At 44.7% G+C, this 21,250-nt stretch overlaps 1 protein-coding gene across 1 annotated transcript; it reads left to right on the forward strand.

Annotated features, from left to right (window-relative positions):
* cotl1 (coactosin-like F-actin binding protein 1) lies at positions 1 to 11,782 on the forward strand. Its single transcript, XM_030731382.1, has 4 exons — positions 1 to 434; positions 1,232 to 1,314; positions 8,635 to 8,792; positions 10,088 to 11,782. Exons 1-4 carry the CDS (start codon positions 358 to 360, stop codon positions 10,196 to 10,198), a joined length of 429 nt encoding a protein of 142 aa, XP_030587242.1. The 5' UTR covers positions 1 to 357; the 3' UTR covers positions 10,199 to 11,782.
* Positions 11,783 to 21,250: the final 9,468 nt, after the last annotated feature.

Consider the following 21,250-nt stretch of genomic DNA (forward strand, 5'->3'; position numbering starts at 1 on the left):
GTACGTTTACTAAACCCTCATTGACCGGGAGGAGGTGGATGCAGCGTTTGGGGGAGCTTCTCTGTCTGTCTGCTGGCAACCTGATTGACTAACATCACCCACGCCCATAAGTGGTAACATCCAGGAAATGAGCTGCTAGAAGAGGAGCCGTCTTTTCCCGCTGAGTCTGACCGGCTTGTTTCTTCCAGTGCGGTGGTCGTGATTTCCGACCGTGTGACGCTAACGGGTGTAGTTCTCTGATGTGTAGCATCCCCTGTGTAAGTTAGCTGCTTTATTACCGTGTAGCTGGCCCTTTCTGCTTCGGACCGACTCGACGCTCACACAGATTCGACCGCCTGACACTTGTCCACCCGAAAAATGGCAACCCAGATCGATAAAGAGGCTTGCAGAGAGGCTTACAACCAAGTCAGGGACGATAACACGGACACCAATTGGTGAGTGTGCAGCACGGTTACTCTTCCAAACTCCACCGAAGAATGCGCCCATTTAATATTAACACCGAAATGACCGAAAATCAGTGAGACGTGCGTGTAACGGTGCATTCTGCCTGGTGCTGTTTTGGCCGTTATCTACTTCGGCGGCCAATAAAACACTGAACACTCTATTTATTTAGTGTCGTTTTAGTTAAAAGTGGATTTCACCGAGTCTGTTACCGCCCACTGCGCCGTCTTTTCACTAAGAAAGAGCGCAAAAGTAAGACGCGGACTTTCTCAGAAAAAGTTCCCATTGTGTTTAAATAAGCGCCGTTTGGCTAACTGTGTACACGCCGAATAGAAAAGTAATTAATAAAGACAAATAAAATGTCATCAGCTGTATGTTTGGTCACATTTATTTGTGCACTTCGGCACGGTAACTTTAAATGGCTCTTTATTCCTGTGCGGTTTCGTGTCATTGTGAAAGGCGCTGGAATGGCACATAGCGGCCCGTTTCTTGTAGAAATACTGGCTGAAAGCGCGCAGCTCTCGCTGTCCTGGCCCTCGGAGGTGGCTGATCTGTATTCTGGCTGTTCGGCAGTCACACACGGCTCCGTTATCAGGCCCGGCGGGCCAGAAGTAATTTCCTTTGTCCTGTATTCGTAGTGGAAAATGTTATAGGGGCGACACTTGCACATGGCTGATAACACAGCTGCCACCTTGCATGGGCGTCTTAGGCATTTTTGTGCAATGCTCTTGTGTGTGCATAGCGCAGACTAATGTGATCCTGCAGTAATAGCCCACTGTGCTCCTTCCAGGGCTGTGTTCAAATACGAGAACAATATCATCGTGCCTGGGGGACAAGGGACCGACTATGAGGACTTCAAGAGGCTGTGCACAGGTAAAGAGCGCGGACGGTTTCAGACGCATCACTGAAGCTGTGTAGCCGGCTGGTGTAGGTTTTGTTCAGCAGCATATATATCAGGCAGCTTGACTTGGCAGGACACTAATCTTTTAAGACTCTGTGTTCCATCAGCCATTGAGCCTTGAGCCCTGTGGCTACGCTGTCAAAGCACTTAACTGTGTATTCACTGCATTGCATAATCTGTTCCACAATATCAAGTTTTCACAGGGTGGTCTACATTTTGCATGTCTGTGCAAGCTACAGTGGAAACATGGTAACTTTTAGCTTTACTCCTGTAACTAACCTGCTGACTTTCATTCATGTGTCACCTGCTTCTACCAAGAGAGCCTCTGAATTTTAACCAAAGCACAGACTCACTGTTGTATGGCCTCCAGCGAGCAAACCTTTAATGTGTAGATAAAACAACCCCATGTTACTCTGCTGAAGTTCCCCTTTAGAGAGCGTGCAGCATCTGCTGAGATGATGGGTGTGGCAGTTACTAATGCGAGCTCTTTCTGCCTTTAAACCTCGGGGCCTCCTGTTCCGTTTTTCTTCCTGATATTTCAGAGTTCACATTCCTATGTTGAAATGACTCCTTTACAGCAGAGTTTTACATGCAGCCGCTCAGCTGCTGCCTTTGTGATTGGTTCCTGTTCAGCGATGACACGCTCATCTCCCTCTGTGTTTGCCTTATTTAGCAGTGAAGTTGTAACTCTGTGTGTAGGAGGAGCTGCCGCAGACTTGAGTTTAGTGAGCTCAGATCAACTCTTGTAGAATATTGTTCGTAAACCTGTGCAGCAGCAGGAAGTGAAAAAGATTCTGCATGCTGGGGTTTCATCGTGTTCTGGTTCCTCATTTTGTCTAATTTAAGATTATTTAAACCTAATTTCTGCCGACAAACTGCAACAGCAGTCAACGAGTTAGTGATACATTATTCATTGTCTGTCACCAAAGTATCAGCTTCAGTAAACGCAGACCTGAACAGCTCTTGTTGTGAAAGGCGTTTTCAGGTTTTCCACATGTGTTTTAAAACCTAGCAGCACCTGAAAGCCAGAGTTAATGCAGATATTCAGTCCTTCATAATCCCCAGAGGATGGCTTCGGTGTTTTATGGACTTTTCAGCTTTCTGAGGATTACTGTGAAGTTAGATTCAGGTATTTCATGTTAGACCATTACTGTCAGATGGATTACTATGAAATATGGTAAGACTGTTTTTATGAACACCGGCTGGTCTGTGCACCACTTCTGTCCAGAAACTTATTGCTTAATTATTGGATGGATAGTTTTAAAAATATTCTTTAAATCCACTTGGAGAAAGTTCAGTGCAGATGATCATGATCCCCAGAGGACGAATCATCATTTCTCTGCTGGTTTCTGGATTCTTGTATTTCAGATCCCCAGAAGATGAATCTTAATGAATTACGGGGTTTAATTATAGTTCATGCTTTCATGTCCTCGGGATGAATTGCGAGCGTGTGTTGGTCTGTGCACTCATGGATGCGTTTGGACATTTTTGATCCCAGATTCCTGGTTAGCTAACTTTAATGCTAGCGGAACACTTTGGCTTAATCTATGAAGTATTTCAGTGTTGAGGAGACCAAATTTAGTTTGGATGATCCAAAGTTAATGAAACCTAATTGATCATCTGTCTCTTCTTCAATCACCACCTCAAAGTAAATTGCTCTTCTTCATCAGATGTAGCTCCACCTGTGTCAGGGTGGTTAGCACTGTGGCCTACAAGAATAGAATAGAACTTTATTGTCATTATACATACAACAAAATTAATCATTATACAACAAATAACAACATTCCGTCATAATATAATGAAATTTCGTTCGGAACAACCATCCAGACAAGACTAACATAGGGGAGATGGGTGTTCGCAGCCGCCGCCACACTGGCGCCGCCGCCGCTACAAGGTTCTGGATTCAAACCTGTTGCTGAGCAGGAGTTTGCAGCTTCCTCCCACAGTCCAGAGACATGAATGCTAAGTTAATTAGTGAGTGTAGGCCAGCTGTAGGTGTGGATGTGGGTACGAAGGGATGTCTTTCTCTCTGTGTTAGCCCTTTGAGGCACTGGTGGCCTGTCCTGCATCTTCTGGGATAAAAGAAAATGGGAGATGCAGATGCTGCGCTTCTGTGAAACCTCTTAGCATGTACCTGATGGCCTGGCACAAGTATTCATGGTCTCCAGAGGACAAATCTGGAGGATCTGAGTGATTCCCAAGCTTGAGCTCCATCACCCTCATGACGTTAATGTTGAATTTGATTAGTCAGTGACTTTTCCAGCAGGGGTAAACGTCATTATCTCTTTGCTGACCCTGGCTTTGTCACAACTCTGATGTTTTGGTTTTCAAAGTGTTGAAATATGCATTTCAAACTATTATGACTAAGCCTTTATAATTAGCACTTTGAGCCACCTGTACATAAACGATGTGGGTGAATTCATTAGGAGTATATTCAATTTTATTTATACAGCACCAAATCACAACAGTCACCTCAGGGAGCTTTATATTGTAAGTTAAAGACCCTCCAGTAATACAGAGAAAACCCAACAGTCCAAACGATCCCCTATGAGCAGCACTTGGTGACAGTGGGAAGGAAAAACTCCCTTTAAACAGGAAGAAACCTCCAGCAGAACCAGGCTCAGGGAGGGGGGGTCATCTGCTGGGACCGGGTGGGGGTGGGGTGGGGGGGGGGCAATAGGACAGAAGACACAATGTGAGAGAGCCAGAGATTAATAATAACTAAAGAGATTAATAATAACTAACTAGTAATGCCACTCCTCACTGAATCCACCCGACACCGACCACAGGAGACGGCTCCGGTTGCTCTCCCAGGAATTGGACGAGTGTCCACAGGAAGACAGGGTGTCACCCGGCAACTGCTGAAATCAAGGCACTTGCTGCAGAGCGGTGTTTGTGCCCACAGGTTTCTCTTGTTGTTTTTTGTCATCTCACCATGTTGTAGTTTCAGTGCAGGTTTCTCTGCAGCAGAGGGAGATGGCTGCACAGTCAGCTAAACCAGGAAGCAGGAGGGCGTGGCTGAGTGCCAGGTCAGGTGGAGGCGTGTGTTTGTACTGGTTTTTTCTCTGGTAGCTCGAACAATGAGGAGACACGAGGAAAAAAAAAAAGGGTGTATTGGTTCATAAATCACATACATCAGTACTGTGGAAAACAGTGTGACTCACTGCCAGCAACACTGAACTTGGCTGTCAGGTGACTGCAGCAAGGTGCTGAAACCAGGGCTGTGATGAGGAGACCCTTTGCTGTGGCCGGTCCTGTCCTCCTGGACTGATCTGAAAGCAGCGCTGCTGCTGGGAAAGCCTTTATCAGCTGATCATAAAGATAACAGAGCCTTAATGCAGACTCAGACTAATCAGGTTTACACATTCAAAACCTTTTCACCTTCTGCACTGTCGCTGCTGCATCTGAATGCTGCCGGGTGGAGCTTTAATCTGACAGTGAGACATTTTGGCTGTCACAGTGGTGCACTGCACCAATCAGCCTTTGAACTTTTACAGATATTCATTCAGTCTGGAATTGATTTATACCTGAGTTTGTGTGTCTGCAGCCACACTGCACACAGAGGAACATCTGGAGGATGGTGATGAGTAACCTGTAGACCACCTGAAGGCAGGGTGGACAAGAATGTGCTGACAGTCAAATATGATTCAGTTCTTTGACTCATGAAACCAAAGGTCCCACGGTGTGTACAGACCAGCGGCGTTGATGCTCCTGGGTTGTGTTCATTTGTGTAGCTCTGTGAGCCTGAGACAGAGGGACTGTAGGAGTTCAGCCAAAGCAAACGTCAGCCGACGGTGATGACGACGTGGTGCTGATTGGTTAAAAAAGTTGCTTTAAACAGCAAACGGCGACTTCGTAGTTCACCACAAAGAGGAAGAGGTGCAAAAAAATATGAGAAGCGCAGCAGGTGGATGTAATGTTCATTGTTTTAACACTCTTCTTCACATTGAAGTGAAACAGTTGTTGATATTCTGCATTCTGTTCTCCGCGGTTGGGGCTAAACTGAAGGAAGGTCAGCCCTCATTCCTGGTTCACCCACAACATGTAGATGTGCAAAGGAAGAACCAAACAGTGCAGCATCACAACCAAATAAATTAAGGCAGTGAAATTAAGCTGATGGACCCAACCATGGAAAACAGGCACGAGTCAGCAGGGCTGATATCTGCCAGTTCAGACACTATCTGTGTAGCCCTTCTAGGGCTGGGTGATATGGACCAAAAGTAATATCTCAATATTTTTTTAGCTGAACGGCGATATACGATATGTCTCTCAATATATTTTCTTCCCAAAAAGTATAAACAAAAAGGCCCTTCAGAGTGTCCCCGATGTCACACAGACACTTTTATTAACATTCAGCTGTAGATGTACATGAGAAATTGGTCAAAAATCAACTATTGGCATATTTAAATAATAATGCTGCTCAAATAAATTAATGCTTTTTTCCCTCTATAAAAAGACTCACAGCTGTGCTATTAAAATATAAATAGAAAAGATAGAGAACAAATAGCAAAAGGCTGACTTATTCTTTACAAAGCCAGCCTGGTGAAGTGTACTTCACTGGAAAGTACTTCCTCCTGTGTGTACTCCTGTACATCCAGTACTCTGACAGACTGACTGAACAAAATTCCATCTGCAGGATTTTAGCATCTCAGTAAATCCATGGACACATGTGCTGCTGTATCACAGGCCGCACACTCAATGCAGCGTCTGCAAGCACCCATAAAAGACCCACTTCCGCTATTAAGGTCACGTGACTTACGGTACAAACCAACTTCTGCTGCGTATGGCGGCGCTCTCATACCTGCAGCCAGGGACTCTTTGGGGTCCGGGCGATGCCAAAGCGTACGAACGGACGGAGTACGAAGGTTGTGTGTACACAAAACACGGCGACAGCGGAGGATTTCAGGTTTCCAAAACTGTCCGACCTCACCGGGAAAAAGTCCCTAAATTTATCGCTAGTCGTTTTTGGGGAAAAAAAGTCGCCAGCAGGGTCGAAAAGCTGCTAAATCTAGCAACAATGTCACTAAGTTGGAAACACTGCATGGTCACTTCCTGGATGATTAACGGGTGAAGCGGACGGGGGGGGCTGTGCAGAGGCTAACTGGGAGAAGAGAAAGTGAACTGTGGACCTACAAGTATGATTGTAATGCGATATAGACTATATCGATAAAAACGATATTGTCTCACCCTACTTCTGAAGGGAGAGGTATAACTCTGTCCTACAGTTAATGTTAACGTTCAGATGTTTTAGCCTCATTCAACACTTCATTGGTACCCATCTGGAGTCATTTCAACCTCAAACATTTTGGCATTGCAGAGTTTCTATTAAGCATTTTAATTTGGGTGTCCAAAAAGGCAAAAATGTTATAAAAGGAGTTCGAGCCAGCGGTTGATCGTCCAGCGCGGTGCTGTGAATTTCACCGGCTCTGAACTGTCACAGATCATTTTGTAGCTAACGGTTGTTTGCTAGTGGCCATTCCAGGCTCCGGTGGTGTAGGTGACCCTCTGATGCATCTGCCATCCCCTCAAATGACAGTCACCGTTACCCTTCACTCCCACTGGTAACCATCTCAGTCTCTTCAGAGTTGAGCTACGTTGACCTTTGAACCAGCCTGTGGTGTTTGCTGTCACTGGGCTTCACTGGGCTCTGGTCACCACATTGCTGTTACTCTCCCTCCTGTGTACATGCCTTTATCCTGACTGTCAACCAGAGATTAAACTGTCTGTTGATAATGCAGGAATCACTTCAGTCATTCTTCCAAGTGCTGAATATTTGGTTGACTGTCTCTGATCTGACGCTTTTCTGTCATATACCATCATAAACTGTTTGTAGTGTAGTCATCTCAGGCACACAGCTCTGGCTGTGAGGGCAGAAGCCCCACCCACCTGCTCTTCAAACTTTTCTGGAGGGGCAGCCAATCAGAAGAAAGTTGTCTTGAAGGGAGGGGGAGGAGCTAAACTACTTGTTTTTAGCCAGAGTGTGAATTGAGAGGTGGCACCAAGGCCAACTATAAGATAAGGACATTCTTGGACTGTGAATCATGGAAAGCTACTCTAATCTAATCTACTCTAATAGAGTTCAAGAATAAATAGATCATTATCTAAATAATGGTTTACTATAAATCTGACCATTGTTTTCTCAAGTGCTTGATTCATGAGTCTGTCACATGTCAAAAAAGTCGCCACTTATAATTTACTACATCTGTGTGCCAACCATCGTTTGAACATTTAACATGTGTGCAGTTTAAAAACCAAAGAAAACCATGAAATCCTCACATCAGGAACCTGGAAATCCAGAGAGGAATACGGCGTAGATGCATCAGTGACTCTCAGCACTGGCTCTCATTTATTGATGTCAGTGACTTATCTGTCATAAGATCAGGATAAATGTTCACAAATGATCAAGAGCTGAGGACAATGAAATGAAAACCTTAGGCTTTAAAACAGGTTTATTATTATTATTATTATTATTATTATTTTTAAATTGCTACCTGTCTAAAACTTAATCTTCCAACTACAGAATTAATTGACCAATCCTTAATCAGAGGCTTCAGCTAACAGGCGTGGATGAAGAAATCGTTCCTGATTTGCAGATGCGGTGAAAGGCTGTGCTCCAGCTGATCTGAGGCAGGCGGTCAGAAATGTTTCCTCTTGTCGGCGTGTTTGTTTGTATTCGGCCGTTGTTCTCAGATTGCAGTAGACCACCGTGACAGTGGTGGGCGTGGTTCCTGGGAGGTTTGCGACACAACCGCAGGGCTCACAAAAGATTTCACTCATCTAGTCTGCTGACCTGAATACTCGCTGGCTGCACGGGCGCGCTCTCACTGAGTGCTGGGACTCTCCTGCAGCACTTGGATCACAGCACAGAGTATTCAGTTATTAAGGTTTTTAGGGCTGCAACCATGGATACAGATTTCAGTGAGTTTGATTGACATGTCATCAGGTGAATGAGAGTTTCCATAGACCAATGAGGTGTGAGCAGCAGGTCACTTCAGTCTGAAACACTTCCTGTAGTGTCTGCAGATGTGAAAGACTGACTTGGAAAAAACAAACTGATCAGGTATTTTTTTATACTGTAGTTCTGTATATAAAATAGAATTAGAAAATAATACTAATGTGGCATTTATTATATGCTAAGGTATCCTAAGATCTTATTACTAAAAGTGTCCGTCCTTCGCTTGTGTTTCGTCCTCACTGACTGCTCTGCAGAGGTATTATGGTCACTGTGTACGGTAAAGCACCTTTAATCGGTATATTCTGACTTAATCCATATCTTCCTCGTCTTCCCTCAGACGACGCTCGTCTGTTCGGCTTTGTCCGGATCACGACGGGAGATGCAATGAGCAAACGAGCCAAGTTCACCCTCATCACCTGGATCGGTGAAAATATCAGCGGGCTGCAGCGTGCAAAGATCAGCACCGACAAGACGCTGGTCAAAGACATCGTGCAGGTCAGTGACTCTGGAGAACGTAGCAATTAAAGTAATGGTTCCTGTGGGGAAACTGGTGGTTACGTGTTCGCACGCTGCTGGATTGAGTGGAACAAAAACAACTGAGAGGGAAAATGGACTCAGCAAAGGAAATGAGCTGCATTAATGATTTTATGGTTTCTGTCAGGAAGTACAACAGGAAGTAGTTTGAGCTGCGGTGCTACTGCAGAGGAGCTGAAGAACCGCAGGATGAAATCCACCAAGAAATAACACCTCAGCTCCAAAACATAATTACCTTCTGCTGACGAGCTTTTGGATAAAGGAGACGATGTTATCTGTTACTGTGTAACAAACTCTTTATTGAGTTGACCAGCAACAAGATTTTAAAAAGCCAAAATACTGTGTGTGTGTGTGTGTGTGTGTGTGTGTGTGTGTGTGTGTGTGTGTGTGTGAGATCACAAATGTGTGTTAACTGCTTAGTTAACACACAATCTGATGGATGAGCTTAAACATAAGCCATACAGAGATGTGCACTTGAAACTGTTCATCCCATTCTTCAGTAATAAAATCTTATTTTAAATGTCTCAGCAGTGAACAGCTGTAATGTAATATAAAACTGTGTCCTGTGTACTGGGTCAAAGGTCACAGTCACAGCAGGTCAGGTGGTCTCAGTGCCAGCCCAAATGAGCTGATGACTCACCTGCATTATCTGTTCACTGCTGCTGCAAGCTGCTTTACAACCCACCTGTACCCCAGCTCCTCCTTTCATGCTGTAATAATATCATATCTGCCTGCTCTCCGTCTTTATGGATTCCATATATAAAAACTTTTCATGGAGGGGCGGGGAGGTCCCAGACCAGAGCTGGGCCGCCAAATACTAAATGTCAATCTTATGACCAGTTTGTCTCTTACTGGTATCATTTTTCCCCTAATTGCAGTTTACCTGTTAATCAAACTGTGAAAGCTGCTTGTTGGAGGGATGCACCGATGTGGTGGCTGTTAACGGCCCTGCTGACTAATGTCGGCAAATATGATATTCACCGACATCAGTGTCTGGTTATTGATTATTGATGGCTATGGACCAAATTATTTTAAACACCTTCATTAGTGACATCCCAGAATATTGGTTCCTCAGATTTTTAGACGATTTAGAGAAAATGATCAACTGACTCAATTAAAGGACTGCTGGAAGCATGTGCTTGATGACAGTGTTACACTGCTGTACCAACATCCCAGCTGCATGTCCCCTCACATGTCTGCATTCTGGTAGTGCTGATCTTCACTGATCTTCACTTTGACACATTTTGTCTCTGCAGAACTTTGCCAAGGAGTTCATGATCAGTGACCCGCGAGAGCTGGAGGAGGACTACATCCGCACAGAGTTGAAGAAGGCTGGCGGAGCCAACTACGACGCCCAGGCAGAGTAGAAGTGCCACTGGAAGGGTCGGGTCAGGGGGGAGTGGCCATGGGTGGTGGGGTGGGGTTGGTTTGTCTAAATGGGGGCGGGGAGTGTTGGGACTGGGCTGCTACTTCTTGGGGAGAGGGCAAGGCAGGATGGAGAGAGCAAATATGAAGTGTCATCAGTTAATCACCCACTAAGGGAAACTGCACAGTGTTTCCCTTACCATCAGGACACATCCACAGCTCACTGTGGATGTGTCCTGATGGTGCACGTCTGCATTAGGGTGCTTATATCCTTGGTTTTTAAGATCAATGAAAAGAAGCTGCATTATTCATACAGGCGTGGATGAGTTTGAGTTCATGAGAGGCCGATCAGGGCTGATGAACATCTTCCAGGTCTCAGACCGGCAGCAGGAACCACTGCAGCTGAATAACAGAATCTGCAGGTTAACCACCACAAAGCAAGCATATAAGCACTCTGAACGGGGTCCTCCTCTCCCTCCTGACCCCCTGCCCTCTCCCCAGTCAGCTCATGGTTGGTTATCTACTGTGCTTTGCATCTTCATCTCACACTCCTCATCTCAGCGGCGTCATCGAGGCTTCGGCACCATTTGACTTAAAGGAGGAAAATGTGGAAAAACTGGAGGGCTTCACTTCAAAGATGTAGTGAGAGCGGCTTATGTTATTAAGACTGTTTCCTGATAAGATGTCTCATTTTGAAATGATACCCGTCACTTGCAGGCATGCGTTAGACACCAGAACATGCTCGTAGTCTTGATACGCTGCACCTCCAGGAGGAAAAGATCTCCATTTCTCTAACAGTATCCCTGTGATGGCTGGCAGCTTGTTTTGAGTCATGCTGCACAGCTTTCGGCCGCCTCTTCATCTCCAGCCAGACAGCTGTGTTTGGATTGCAGCTTCAGAGTAGACAGTAATTGATCCTCCTCTCCTCCTCCTCCTCCTTGTCCTCTGTGCTGTGGACCTTTTTGTCCTCCTGGTTTCTGTTTGATGTTATCCATGCCAGCTGGGATGGCTTTACATCAAGCTTTTGCCTGTATTTGGCTGTGGAGGCACAAAGGAACGGCTAATATCTCGATCTCTAAGCAGCCGTTGCAGTCGCGTTCCCCTCGGCCTCAGAGGGCTGTGAAAAATGGAGGTCTTTCCTTCTGGTGTCTCATCTCATCATCTACCAGTTAAAGGTATCCATGCATACTGTAACCTGCTGTGTTTGACTGCCTTAGTCCCCCGTGGAGAGGGGGTCATGGGAGCTTGTGGACACTACACTGTGATTGGCTGTCTTCCTTTACAGGTGGGTGGGATGTGGGTCTGAGCCTATCGTTCCAGCCCAGAAGGAGCCACGAATCGGTTGTAGCATCTTTTTATTCAGTTTCAACCCTCCCTCCCCCCTGCTAAAAATAGGATTTTATTTCTTTGTACTTTTTTTGGTTTTGAGATAAATGTTATTTTATCTGAAGATTTTACCTGATTATTTGATTAGTTTTTGTTTTTTAAACATTGAAACAGATTTAAAAAAATAAATCATGCAAAATGAAATAAAATGGGCACGAAGTCGGTCATTTCAAAATAAAATTTGATGTTTTTTTCCAAAACCTGCTTCTCAAAGTGTCTTTTGTGTGTCTCTCAAACAGCAGTTATGACAAGTGACCTGGCCCACACGTGCCAACATTAGTTTTTTTCCATGATGTTACTGTAATTTGATTTTCCCCACTAACACAGACACAGATCACGTATGAGCCCATTAAGATTGCACAGTTTATGCTTATTGTGTCCTTTTGTCATGAGCACAGATCTACTGTTCATAAAGCTGCCAGCACTCCGGTCAGACCTCACTGTAAGGAAGAAATAAGGAGCCAAAGCTCCTTTCAGATGGGCTGAGGTGATGTCATGTGGCCTGACCAATCAATGTATTTTTGTAATCATGGACATGTCATCTGCCAGGATCTGCGAAGGCTCCATTAGTTCCTGAGACACACCCGTCCTCGTTTTCAGTGAAGGTTTTGCTTATTTCAGCAGCATCCTGCTCACACACGGTGCACATGAACCTGCAGGCTGTAAAGAGTCTGAGCTAAGCTGGCCGGCCTGCAGTACATACCCATCAACATTTGGTACATTATAGGAACAAAATAGGCCCCAAACTGTTGAGCAGCTGAAATATTACATGAGGCAAGAATGGGACAGTATTTCACTTTGAAGAATGCAGTAATTAGTCTCCCTGCTTCCCAAAGCCTCAGGGTTTTAAGTAACGAGGAGGTGACGCAGCACGGTGGCAAACAAGCCCGTCTGAGCTCATTGAGTACTGCTTCGTACTGATTTCATTGGTGCAGTCATGTCTTGGTCCGGCCCGGTAAGTCACTGCGTTAACAGGGGACATTGATTCCCGATAAAGAGGCCTGAGTGACGGCTGCTGGTCTGTAACAGGTCAGTCGATGGTTTCCGGCTGTTCCACCCAAACACTGTCTGTGTCTCTGTGTGTGTGTGTGTGTGTGTGTGTGTGTGTGTGTGTGTGTGTGTGTGTGTGTGTGTTTGCACGGCCTCTGATCAAACATGTATCCTGCTGAGGGACTGTACATACTGTAGGTTGGTGTCTGCTTGCTGGGTGGTTGCAACAGTGTGTAAAGACTAATTGGCAGGTTTCATAATAACAGATCTGCGAGGAAGTGAGTCGATATTTTACATGTTCCTCTGAGTGTGTGTGGGAGTTGGGGCTGGCTGAGGCAGGCACGCTGGGGGCAGCGTTAATGAGGCTGATGTTCTTACAGTTTAGATTAATCGGCATTTAAAAAATAAATGTGTGAGCCTTTCTCACAGCAGAAATGCTGACATGTCACAGCAGGTCAGAGAACTCAAACCAGGAGGAACTACTTGGATGTGATGGTAACATGTTCCTATTGTTTGTGCACAAACGTTTCTTCCTTGTTTTCAGTTCTCTCGACCATAGTCAATGATTTAAATGTTATCACCTCACATAGATGCCATCTGTTTTACATTCTAGTTTTGCTACAGTGTAAACTAAAAAATAAACCCATATGAATATATGAGCCCTGCTCCTTTTTAAATCTTATGCTGGTCCTTGGTGCCGCCCATCAGTTCTTCCTGTATATCCAGCTGTTTTAGCTCCTCCCCCTTTAGCAGCAGCAGGTTTCTGTGCTCAAGCTGCTGAGATGAGCATATTAAGGATATCACTTCCTAGTGACATCACAGATCCAAGAGAAGAAAAAAAGGAGCATTGAGAGCCTGAGGTTTGGGCTCACAGGCGCTGCGTGGATGCTGGGTGTGATGTGTTGGGGAAGCCTGCCCTCTGATCCTTGGATCTGCTGCCTTATGTTTAACCCTGCAGGAGATTTGCAGAGATGAGGGTAAAGAATAGCAACAAGCTGCAGATGACACCTCCACAGGAGCTCTGCATTCGCACCAACAGGGCAGAAAATAAAGCAAGCTTGAAGTGAGTCATCACTGAGCTCAGAGGCCCATAATGCAGCACAAACTGGCTCATGCATACATTTAGAGAGCCCCTTCTTCCACGGTGCACGAGAACTGTGACCTACTGACTAATCTTTAATTCAAATCTTCAGTCGGACTCATCAACAACCCTCAAATGAAAGACAGTTTGTTGGAGGTGCGCTGGTAGATTTCTCCGTGCAGTGAGCTCCACAGTCGTACTGTGATTGTTGTCCTCTTCCTTTCACTTTTGTGTTCTGCATGTTCTGACAGCTCCAGGCAGCGAGGCCAAAGGTGAATGCGTGCAGGAGTATCAGTCACTTTCTTTAATGTTCCTTTAAGCAGGACTAGAACTCTTTTTCCTGAGTGTGCACCATTAACCTCGCAGCTCTGGGAGAAAACCCACACAAACAGGACAAGATGCAAACTGCACACAGACGGGACCTCCCCGGGTTCAAACCCGGCTCTCTCTTACTGTGAGGAAACCGCTGAACCACAGCACAGTGTAGGAGTCTGAACAAGGACAGTCAGATCAGCCCCTGCAGAGCTGGCACTCAGATCCTTCCTGCATTCTTCAGACCTCCTCAACACAACGGCCCACACAAGTCATGTGCTCTGTGAGAGAGAAAGGCAAGAATTGTCCTCTGGCCGCCCCATGCATCCAAATGTTTGTGTGATGATGCTCTAATGACTCTTTAGTTATTAACTACTCAAACATTAGTTAGTGTCCTTGAACATCCCACATAGAGATCCCTAATATTCTAGCCCCATAATACGTCATAAAAAGAAAATGCACACTTTTATGTTTCAGGACATAATAAATGAAAACATCTGCTCCTTATCAGGTCTTAAAATGTGGTAAATACAACCTTAGATGAACAACAACAACGCATGTCTTTATTTATTAATACAAACTAAAGCAAAATGCAGACACGGTGCATGGAAAGCTGAGTGCACCCTGACTGCTTCCATGGGAAATAAGAGGGTCAGCCGCAGCCGGCTGCTGCTAATCAATACTCTGGAATAACAGCAGAGGTTTTGGCAGTTTGCTGGTGTGGAGCACTCAGCTGTGTGTGATAACACAATGCTGTGGAGGAAGCAGAAGCACTTGTTATTGCCATCAATCTGGGAAAGGTTATGAGGTCATTTCCAAATATTCAAGACAATCTTTCCAGGAAAGGACGTCCAGAACGTCAGACTGCACAACGCTCAGAGAAACTGCAAAAATCCCAGAGCTCCATCTCAGACTCTACAGGCCTCAGTCAGCATGTTAAAGGTTAAAGTTCATGACAACACAAATAGAAAAGGACTGAACAAGCATGGCTGGTTTGGGAGGGTTTCCAGGGGAGTGTGTTAGAATGTCCTTTGGAGACTGAAGCGCAGATGTTTGTTCACAGCAGCACCAACACCTCGGACCAGCTGTCAGCACGGTGGAGGAGGGCGGAGGATTTGGGCTCCTTGCAGTGGACTCTGAACCCTGAACATGTGAGGCCGTCCGTCCTACAGCTGAAGCTGGGACCAAACTGGGTCACCAACAGGACGACGATCCAACCACAGCAGAAGGAGTGAAGGTGCAGCAACGGCCCAGTCAGAGCCCAGACCTCAGCCTGACTGAAGGCTGCAGGAATGAATGCTGTAAACCTCACTGAGCTGATGCTACGCTGTGAAGGAGAGTGGACCAAACTCCTCCACAGTGATGAGACAGACTGATGATGTCACACAGGAAACATCACTGCAGCTTATTGCTGCTGATGGAGGATCTACAGCTGCTGATGGTCCTGCAGGCTGTTCAGTGGAGGTGGATTCAGTTTTTCATGCACTGCATCTGCATTTCAGTTTAATGTTTGTTATAATAACACAAATGATTGTTATTATGTCCTTATACATAACATCTTAGACTTGAGAGAGGGTGTACTTTCTTGTTTTACCATGAGTGTAAACTCAGTCTCTGAACACACAACTTAGTTATAAAGTGTCTTCAAGTTTCTAAAAGAAGAAAAATCCATATTTACTGAGTTTATAATAAAATTTGAATGAGTTAAAGGTGGATTTATGACTTACGCACAACTGTCATTTTTTCCAGTGTAGTAAATCTATCAGGAATCACTGAATTATTGGATCACTTATAAACTGGCTCCCTATTTCTTCTTTAAAGTGAACCTGCTGTGCTTTTCCTTGTTTTCTGTCATGAACACTGTTCCAGTGGTGGAAGCTCACATCGGCTTCCTGTGTGTGCAGGTGATCCCTCCGTCTGCAGACTGCTGTGAAGGCTCGGGTTCAGACAGGTTTTTCTACTCTTGGGTCTGTGTGATCTCACAGAGAGGAGATATCCTAATATGGTCATGTGGGCACAGCTCCACATGCTTGCTGTGTGGCGTGGCAGCCCTTCAGAATAAAGCTGGTTTGAAAAACTACTCAGCCAATCAGGTCCCTTACATTAGTTACATTTTATCAGCAGTTTCTTATTTGCTCTGTGTTTATGCCCAGGTAACTATGGTAACTATTTTTAATTTTGTGGCTCTTATTGTAACGTGTTACTGCTGAGACAAAAAATCCTGCTTTAAATGTGAACATCTGCATGTCAGAGGCGAGGCGTCACCAAGCACTGAAAGACATTTAGTGTGGCGTCAACATTTGGTTCCCTTCTTTCTGCTGAGTCACAGCTCAGAGGAGTCCTGAATCCACACAGATTATGATGACTGTGTGATAAGATCTCAGAAAGAGGCAGGCAGGCGCTGAGAGGGGAGCGCTCCTTTCTAGGATTTAAAAGTGGAGTCAGTGCTTCCAAATGTTGACTCAGTCTGTACTAAGTGTGGTGATAACTCTTGCTAGCAGCAGGATCCTCACGGCTCTGTCACGTTCCTGTCCCAAAGAGGCTCTGAGGGGAAAACCAGTCATCCAGGAGCCGCCTTACTGGAAGTCTAAATGAAATGTAAACTGGGAACACGCTGGAACGGTCACCAGACTGAGAAGGAAAAAGGAAAGAGAGATAATGGTTGGTGGGAGGCTGCAGATGGGGGGCACGGAGATTGAAATTTACACGAGTGAGCAAAGCAAACGGGGGTGGGAGGTGGGGCAGATCTTTTCAGATTCTTCCAGGCCATGTGAAAAGCGAAGACAGAGAGACGGAGGGGGTGTGAATGAGTCTGTCCTGCCAGCGCTGCACGGCGTCAGCACAGAGACATCTTTGTCAGAGACTAACGAGCTGAGGGCCGCTTCATTCTCCCACCCCAAATGAGCATCTGCTTACAGAGGCCCTTCACAGCGAGGCGTCTGTTTGCTGTGATGTCAGTCTGTTATTGCTTCTCTATCTACACTGATGACCAGTTATTCAACTGGAACCACAAAATATAGTTGTAGTAATCATATTTGTAACTTTATATCATACTAATATTACACAAAGTGAAGCTCAAAACATTTGACATGCACAGATCGAACCAGAATATATGGAAGAAACAATAAATGGTCATTTGAATCAGGACTGATTGTTATTTCCGTCACCAGAAAACAGAACAGAAGGAGCTGAGAGTGGGAGTGGGTTGCAAAGAGGCTTACAGGTACACAGCAACAGTCTAAAGAAGCTTGAAAAGTGAGTTCTGTATGAGATTTGCTGGCTTTGTTATCAACGCCACAACTAATGTGAGCAAAATGAACTCTGAGTTACAGAAAACTGGAAGGTAGTTTTATCATTATTGATGTCATTTGATGTGGGGGCACAGTGAGCCACCATGACTCAATCTAATGCTGGAGACCACAAACAACCTCAAGTCTTACAAAAACACCAAACAGGATTTCCTGCACTTATTTCTCATAATATTTAGTTTGGTCTTCAGCTGAGTCAAAGTTACAGACTCAGTCACAGTGACAGCTGGAATATTAGTGAACCTCAGTGCCATCCTCTCCAAAGATACTTGGAGTCACTGCAGGCGCTGAGATCAGATGTGTGGGCTGTAGAGGCACCCCTCCCTATAAATAAAAAAACACAAAGTCTGGATATCACTGATCCTAAAAAAAAAAAAAACCTTTGTATGAACATTTCACCAAACTTGAGCTGCAGTGAACTAACTTTCAAAATAAAATTGGAAGCAAACTGAAGAGCAGAGATACACAGATACATGTAGAAGCTGAAGAGACTCAGAAACATAAAGGCAATAAAGAAGAGACAGCAAAGATTAGAACCACAAAGACTTTTTAATTTCTGCCTCTGCATTTCTACAACGTTCCTGTTAAGAGCTGAGCACTAATCGAAACTGAGCAGAAGTCCTTATCTGTGCCTGTATGTGAGGAAGTTGTGGCTGGCTTCCTGTTGCAGAGGCTATTTCAAAGAAGGTTGACCAATCTGCACTGAGCAAAGGAAGAGATGCAAATAAAATGGGTACGCTTTACAGTCTGGACAAGTCTGCAAGCCATGAGCTATAAATCTGGGTTATATGCTGGGAGAAGCACACATCTGCAGTGAAGTGTGGATCATGACATTAAAGCTTATTTCAGTGCATGTCTCTGTTGGCTTCAGTGAAGCTGTTTTCTTCACGTGCTTGTGTTTTGTCTATTTGCATGTGTTCTTTCCAGCTGCAGAGTCTGGAGCTTTCTGGGCCTCTCTATATGAAAACATTTGCATGCAAAACAAATAGGGGAAATTCTTCTGCAGTACTTCAAATACAGATGATGCAAGTCACTGTTTACTGTATGTGAGTGCCACCATTCATTCATATCTCCAGTGTAACAACAACGATTCAGCCACACAGAAAACAAACACACATTTAAACCTGCTTTGTTTTGAAAATGAAAACTCATAACAAAAACACCCCTCTGCCCTCCAAGCCACTGAAACGCTGAGCTTAACAAACAGCAACGTGAAAAAGGGAGTTTGACCCACAGAAACAGGTCAAACAGTTTCTGCAGAAAAATAGAAAATAAAATGATGTGTTTCAATTTTATCATTTGAATAAATAAAGCATATTGACCGCATTTAAAAAAAAGTGTGTATGTAGCTGCTGTCAAGCATGCTTTCAGATTCATACATGTCAACAGTCGCAGGTGAGGGAGGGGCAAGTGGAGCGTGTCTCATTTACACCTTTAACAAACAGGCTCTTCTGTTGTATCTGCTGTGGATGTGCGAGTCTGGCAGGAGATTTAAAAGAGCTCAAAGTTATTTTAAAATAATCATCATGTTACTGACAGTGTAAAGAAAAAAAGAGGTCTCCAAAACCAAACTGCACAAATGTGACCTGACACCCCCCCACACACACCCCACCCCAGAGCCAAGAGCACAGGATGTGAGTGAGCATGTAAGCAACGAGCACTCAGGTCTATTTGGAACAGTGTGAATCAAAGAAAGAAGGGCTGGGGTTAGATGTAGGGGTAGGCTAACCCAGCCCTAACCCCACGTCACCAGCAGACATGTACAAACCAGGACAGAGGCTCATACTAACCCTGAATGATGCTTCAGCGGCTCAGCATCTTGCTGTCATTAAACGGCCACCAGGCCAATGATGCTGTAACAGTTGTAATTGTGCGGTGTCAGCCTAAGCCAGGGGTATTCAACTACATTTTTATATGGGCCAAATTGTCATGAGGCTATTTGCCAGTGGGCTGCATACTTCTCAGGACTCTTACTCTTGTGCATACTTATCGGTCCAGTTGTCTTAAATTTTCTATTTTCGCTGTCCACCTTACGCCTCTTCTCTTTTGAATGCGACGTTTTCATCAGAAACTGCGGTCTGGCCTCCCGCCAACTCCTCAGCAAGGAAAGTAGCTATTGGATGTCCTAAAAGTCGCTATATGACGTCATCACCTAATTTGCATAATTGGTTATTTGCATGTAGTTGCAATCGAGGCTGTAGGAGAGAGGAATAACATCTTTGGAGAGACAAAAAGTGAAGAAAAAATATGTTTAGAACTACTAGGGCTGGGCGATATGGACCAAAATAATATCTCGATATTTTTTACCTGAATGGTGATATACGAAATATATCTTGATATTTTTTTCTTCCCAAAGGTATAAACAAAAAGGCACCTCTGAGTCAAAGCTAATGTCCCAGATGTCACGCAGACACTTTTATTACCATTCAGCTGTAGATGTACAGGAGAAACTGCTCAAAAATAAACCACTGGCATTTAAATAATAATGCTCCCCAAATAAATTAATGCTTTTTTTCTCCATAACAAAAGACTCACAGCTGTGCTATTAAAATGTAAATATGAAAGATACAGAGCGAAAATAGCAAAAGGCTGACTGATTCTTTAAAAAGCCAGTCTGCAGTGAAGCAGACTTCAGCACAGTGCTTCGTCCTGTGTGAGATAACAAACATGTAACCAGACTGAATGAACAAACTTCATCCTTCAGTCAGCAGGATCTGTAAATCCATAGACATGTATGCTAAAGTGTCACAGCAACGCTCTCACCCGCTCAATGCGGCGTCGTATCCGCCGGCTGCATCACGAGGACACGATCAGACTCAATTCCGCTATTAAGGTCACGTGACTTACGGTACATACCAACAGTTCGGTACTCTTGGGGGTCCGGGCGATGCCAAAGCTTCTGAACGGATGCAGTACGAAGGCTGTATGTACTCTTTAGGCTCGGCTCCCAAAGAAGAGCCGGCTCTTTCAGCTCCCAAATGGCTCCTTAGATTTTAATTAAAAGAAAAAAGTGTAAAATGAATTACTAATGTAAAAACATACATTAGGCCTATATCAAACATTTCTTTATATACTCAACATATAATAGAGTGCTCCAAATACAAATTATAAAACAAAACATTGGAAATCAAAAAAAACAAGCGCCTTTGAGGAGGTGATCCTGTTTCTCCTGCCTGATGACCTGCCCTGTTTTGTTCTTCTAATTACACTGAGGGATGAACAATTCGTATACAGCATACCTTTGTAGGTTGTTTGTGCAGCCTGCTCAATATTAATTTTTAAATTTGCAGTCTACTCTCTGTCTATCAGAATAATCCTTTAACGCCAGGCTCGCTGCTGAAGCGCGGGTTTCCTGACCTTACAAGGCGCGAACAGCTGATTATGACCTAGCCTCTCACTGCAGTCAGCTGGTCAAAGAAACTTGATCAGCTGGCTTTTCACCGTAACTCCGCGACCATTCGTGCTATCGAAAAAATTCAAAGGGTTTCTGAAAGCTCAGAAATTGGACTTCACAGTCATTTAGTGTATTACGGTATTTGTGACCGGAAGTCCGCAAATGCCGGCACTTTTGAAGTACGCTGTTTCTCACATGTTTGGAGGTTAAAATGTTTCCAGTCTTTGCTACGCTTTCCGTCACTCATTTTCCTCACCGTTCCCACGTGTAGCCTCTATGTAACAACTTCCTGTGGCTCTTTCCTGTCTCCGAGCGCATTTTGCAGGAGCCCCTCCCTCTCTGGTGTTTGTTTACTCACTGTGCAGTGTGTCCGTGGACCCTCCCCTCCCGCTCAGTGCAGACGATCATATGCTACCATTCATCTTAACCAATCACGTGCGGCTTCCACAAAAAAAAAAAAGAAAAAGAAACGAACGAAAAGAAAAAAGAAACGGCTCACTATCGGGAGCCGGCTCCCGACGTTCACTTCAAAGAGCCGGCTCTTAGAGCCGGATTGTTCGCAAACGACCCATCACTAGCAGGC

The sequence above is a fragment of the Archocentrus centrarchus genome, chromosome 6 (assembly GCF_007364275.1).
Source record: "Archocentrus centrarchus isolate MPI-CPG fArcCen1 chromosome 6, fArcCen1, whole genome shotgun sequence".
NCBI lineage: Eukaryota > Metazoa > Chordata > Actinopteri > Cichliformes > Cichlidae > Archocentrus > Archocentrus centrarchus.

Coding starts and splice junctions, on each gene's coding strand:
- cotl1 (XM_030731382.1), top strand. CDS start 358: ATGGCAACCCAGATCGATAAAGAGGCTTGCAGAGAGGCTTACAACCAA. Junction 435..1,231: donor GATAACACGGACACCAATTG/GTGAGTGTGCAG, acceptor TGCTCCTTCCAG/GGCTGTGTTCAAATACGAGA. Junction 8,793..10,087: donor TGGTCAAAGACATCGTGCAG/GTCAGTGACTCT, acceptor TTGTCTCTGCAG/AACTTTGCCAAGGAGTTCAT.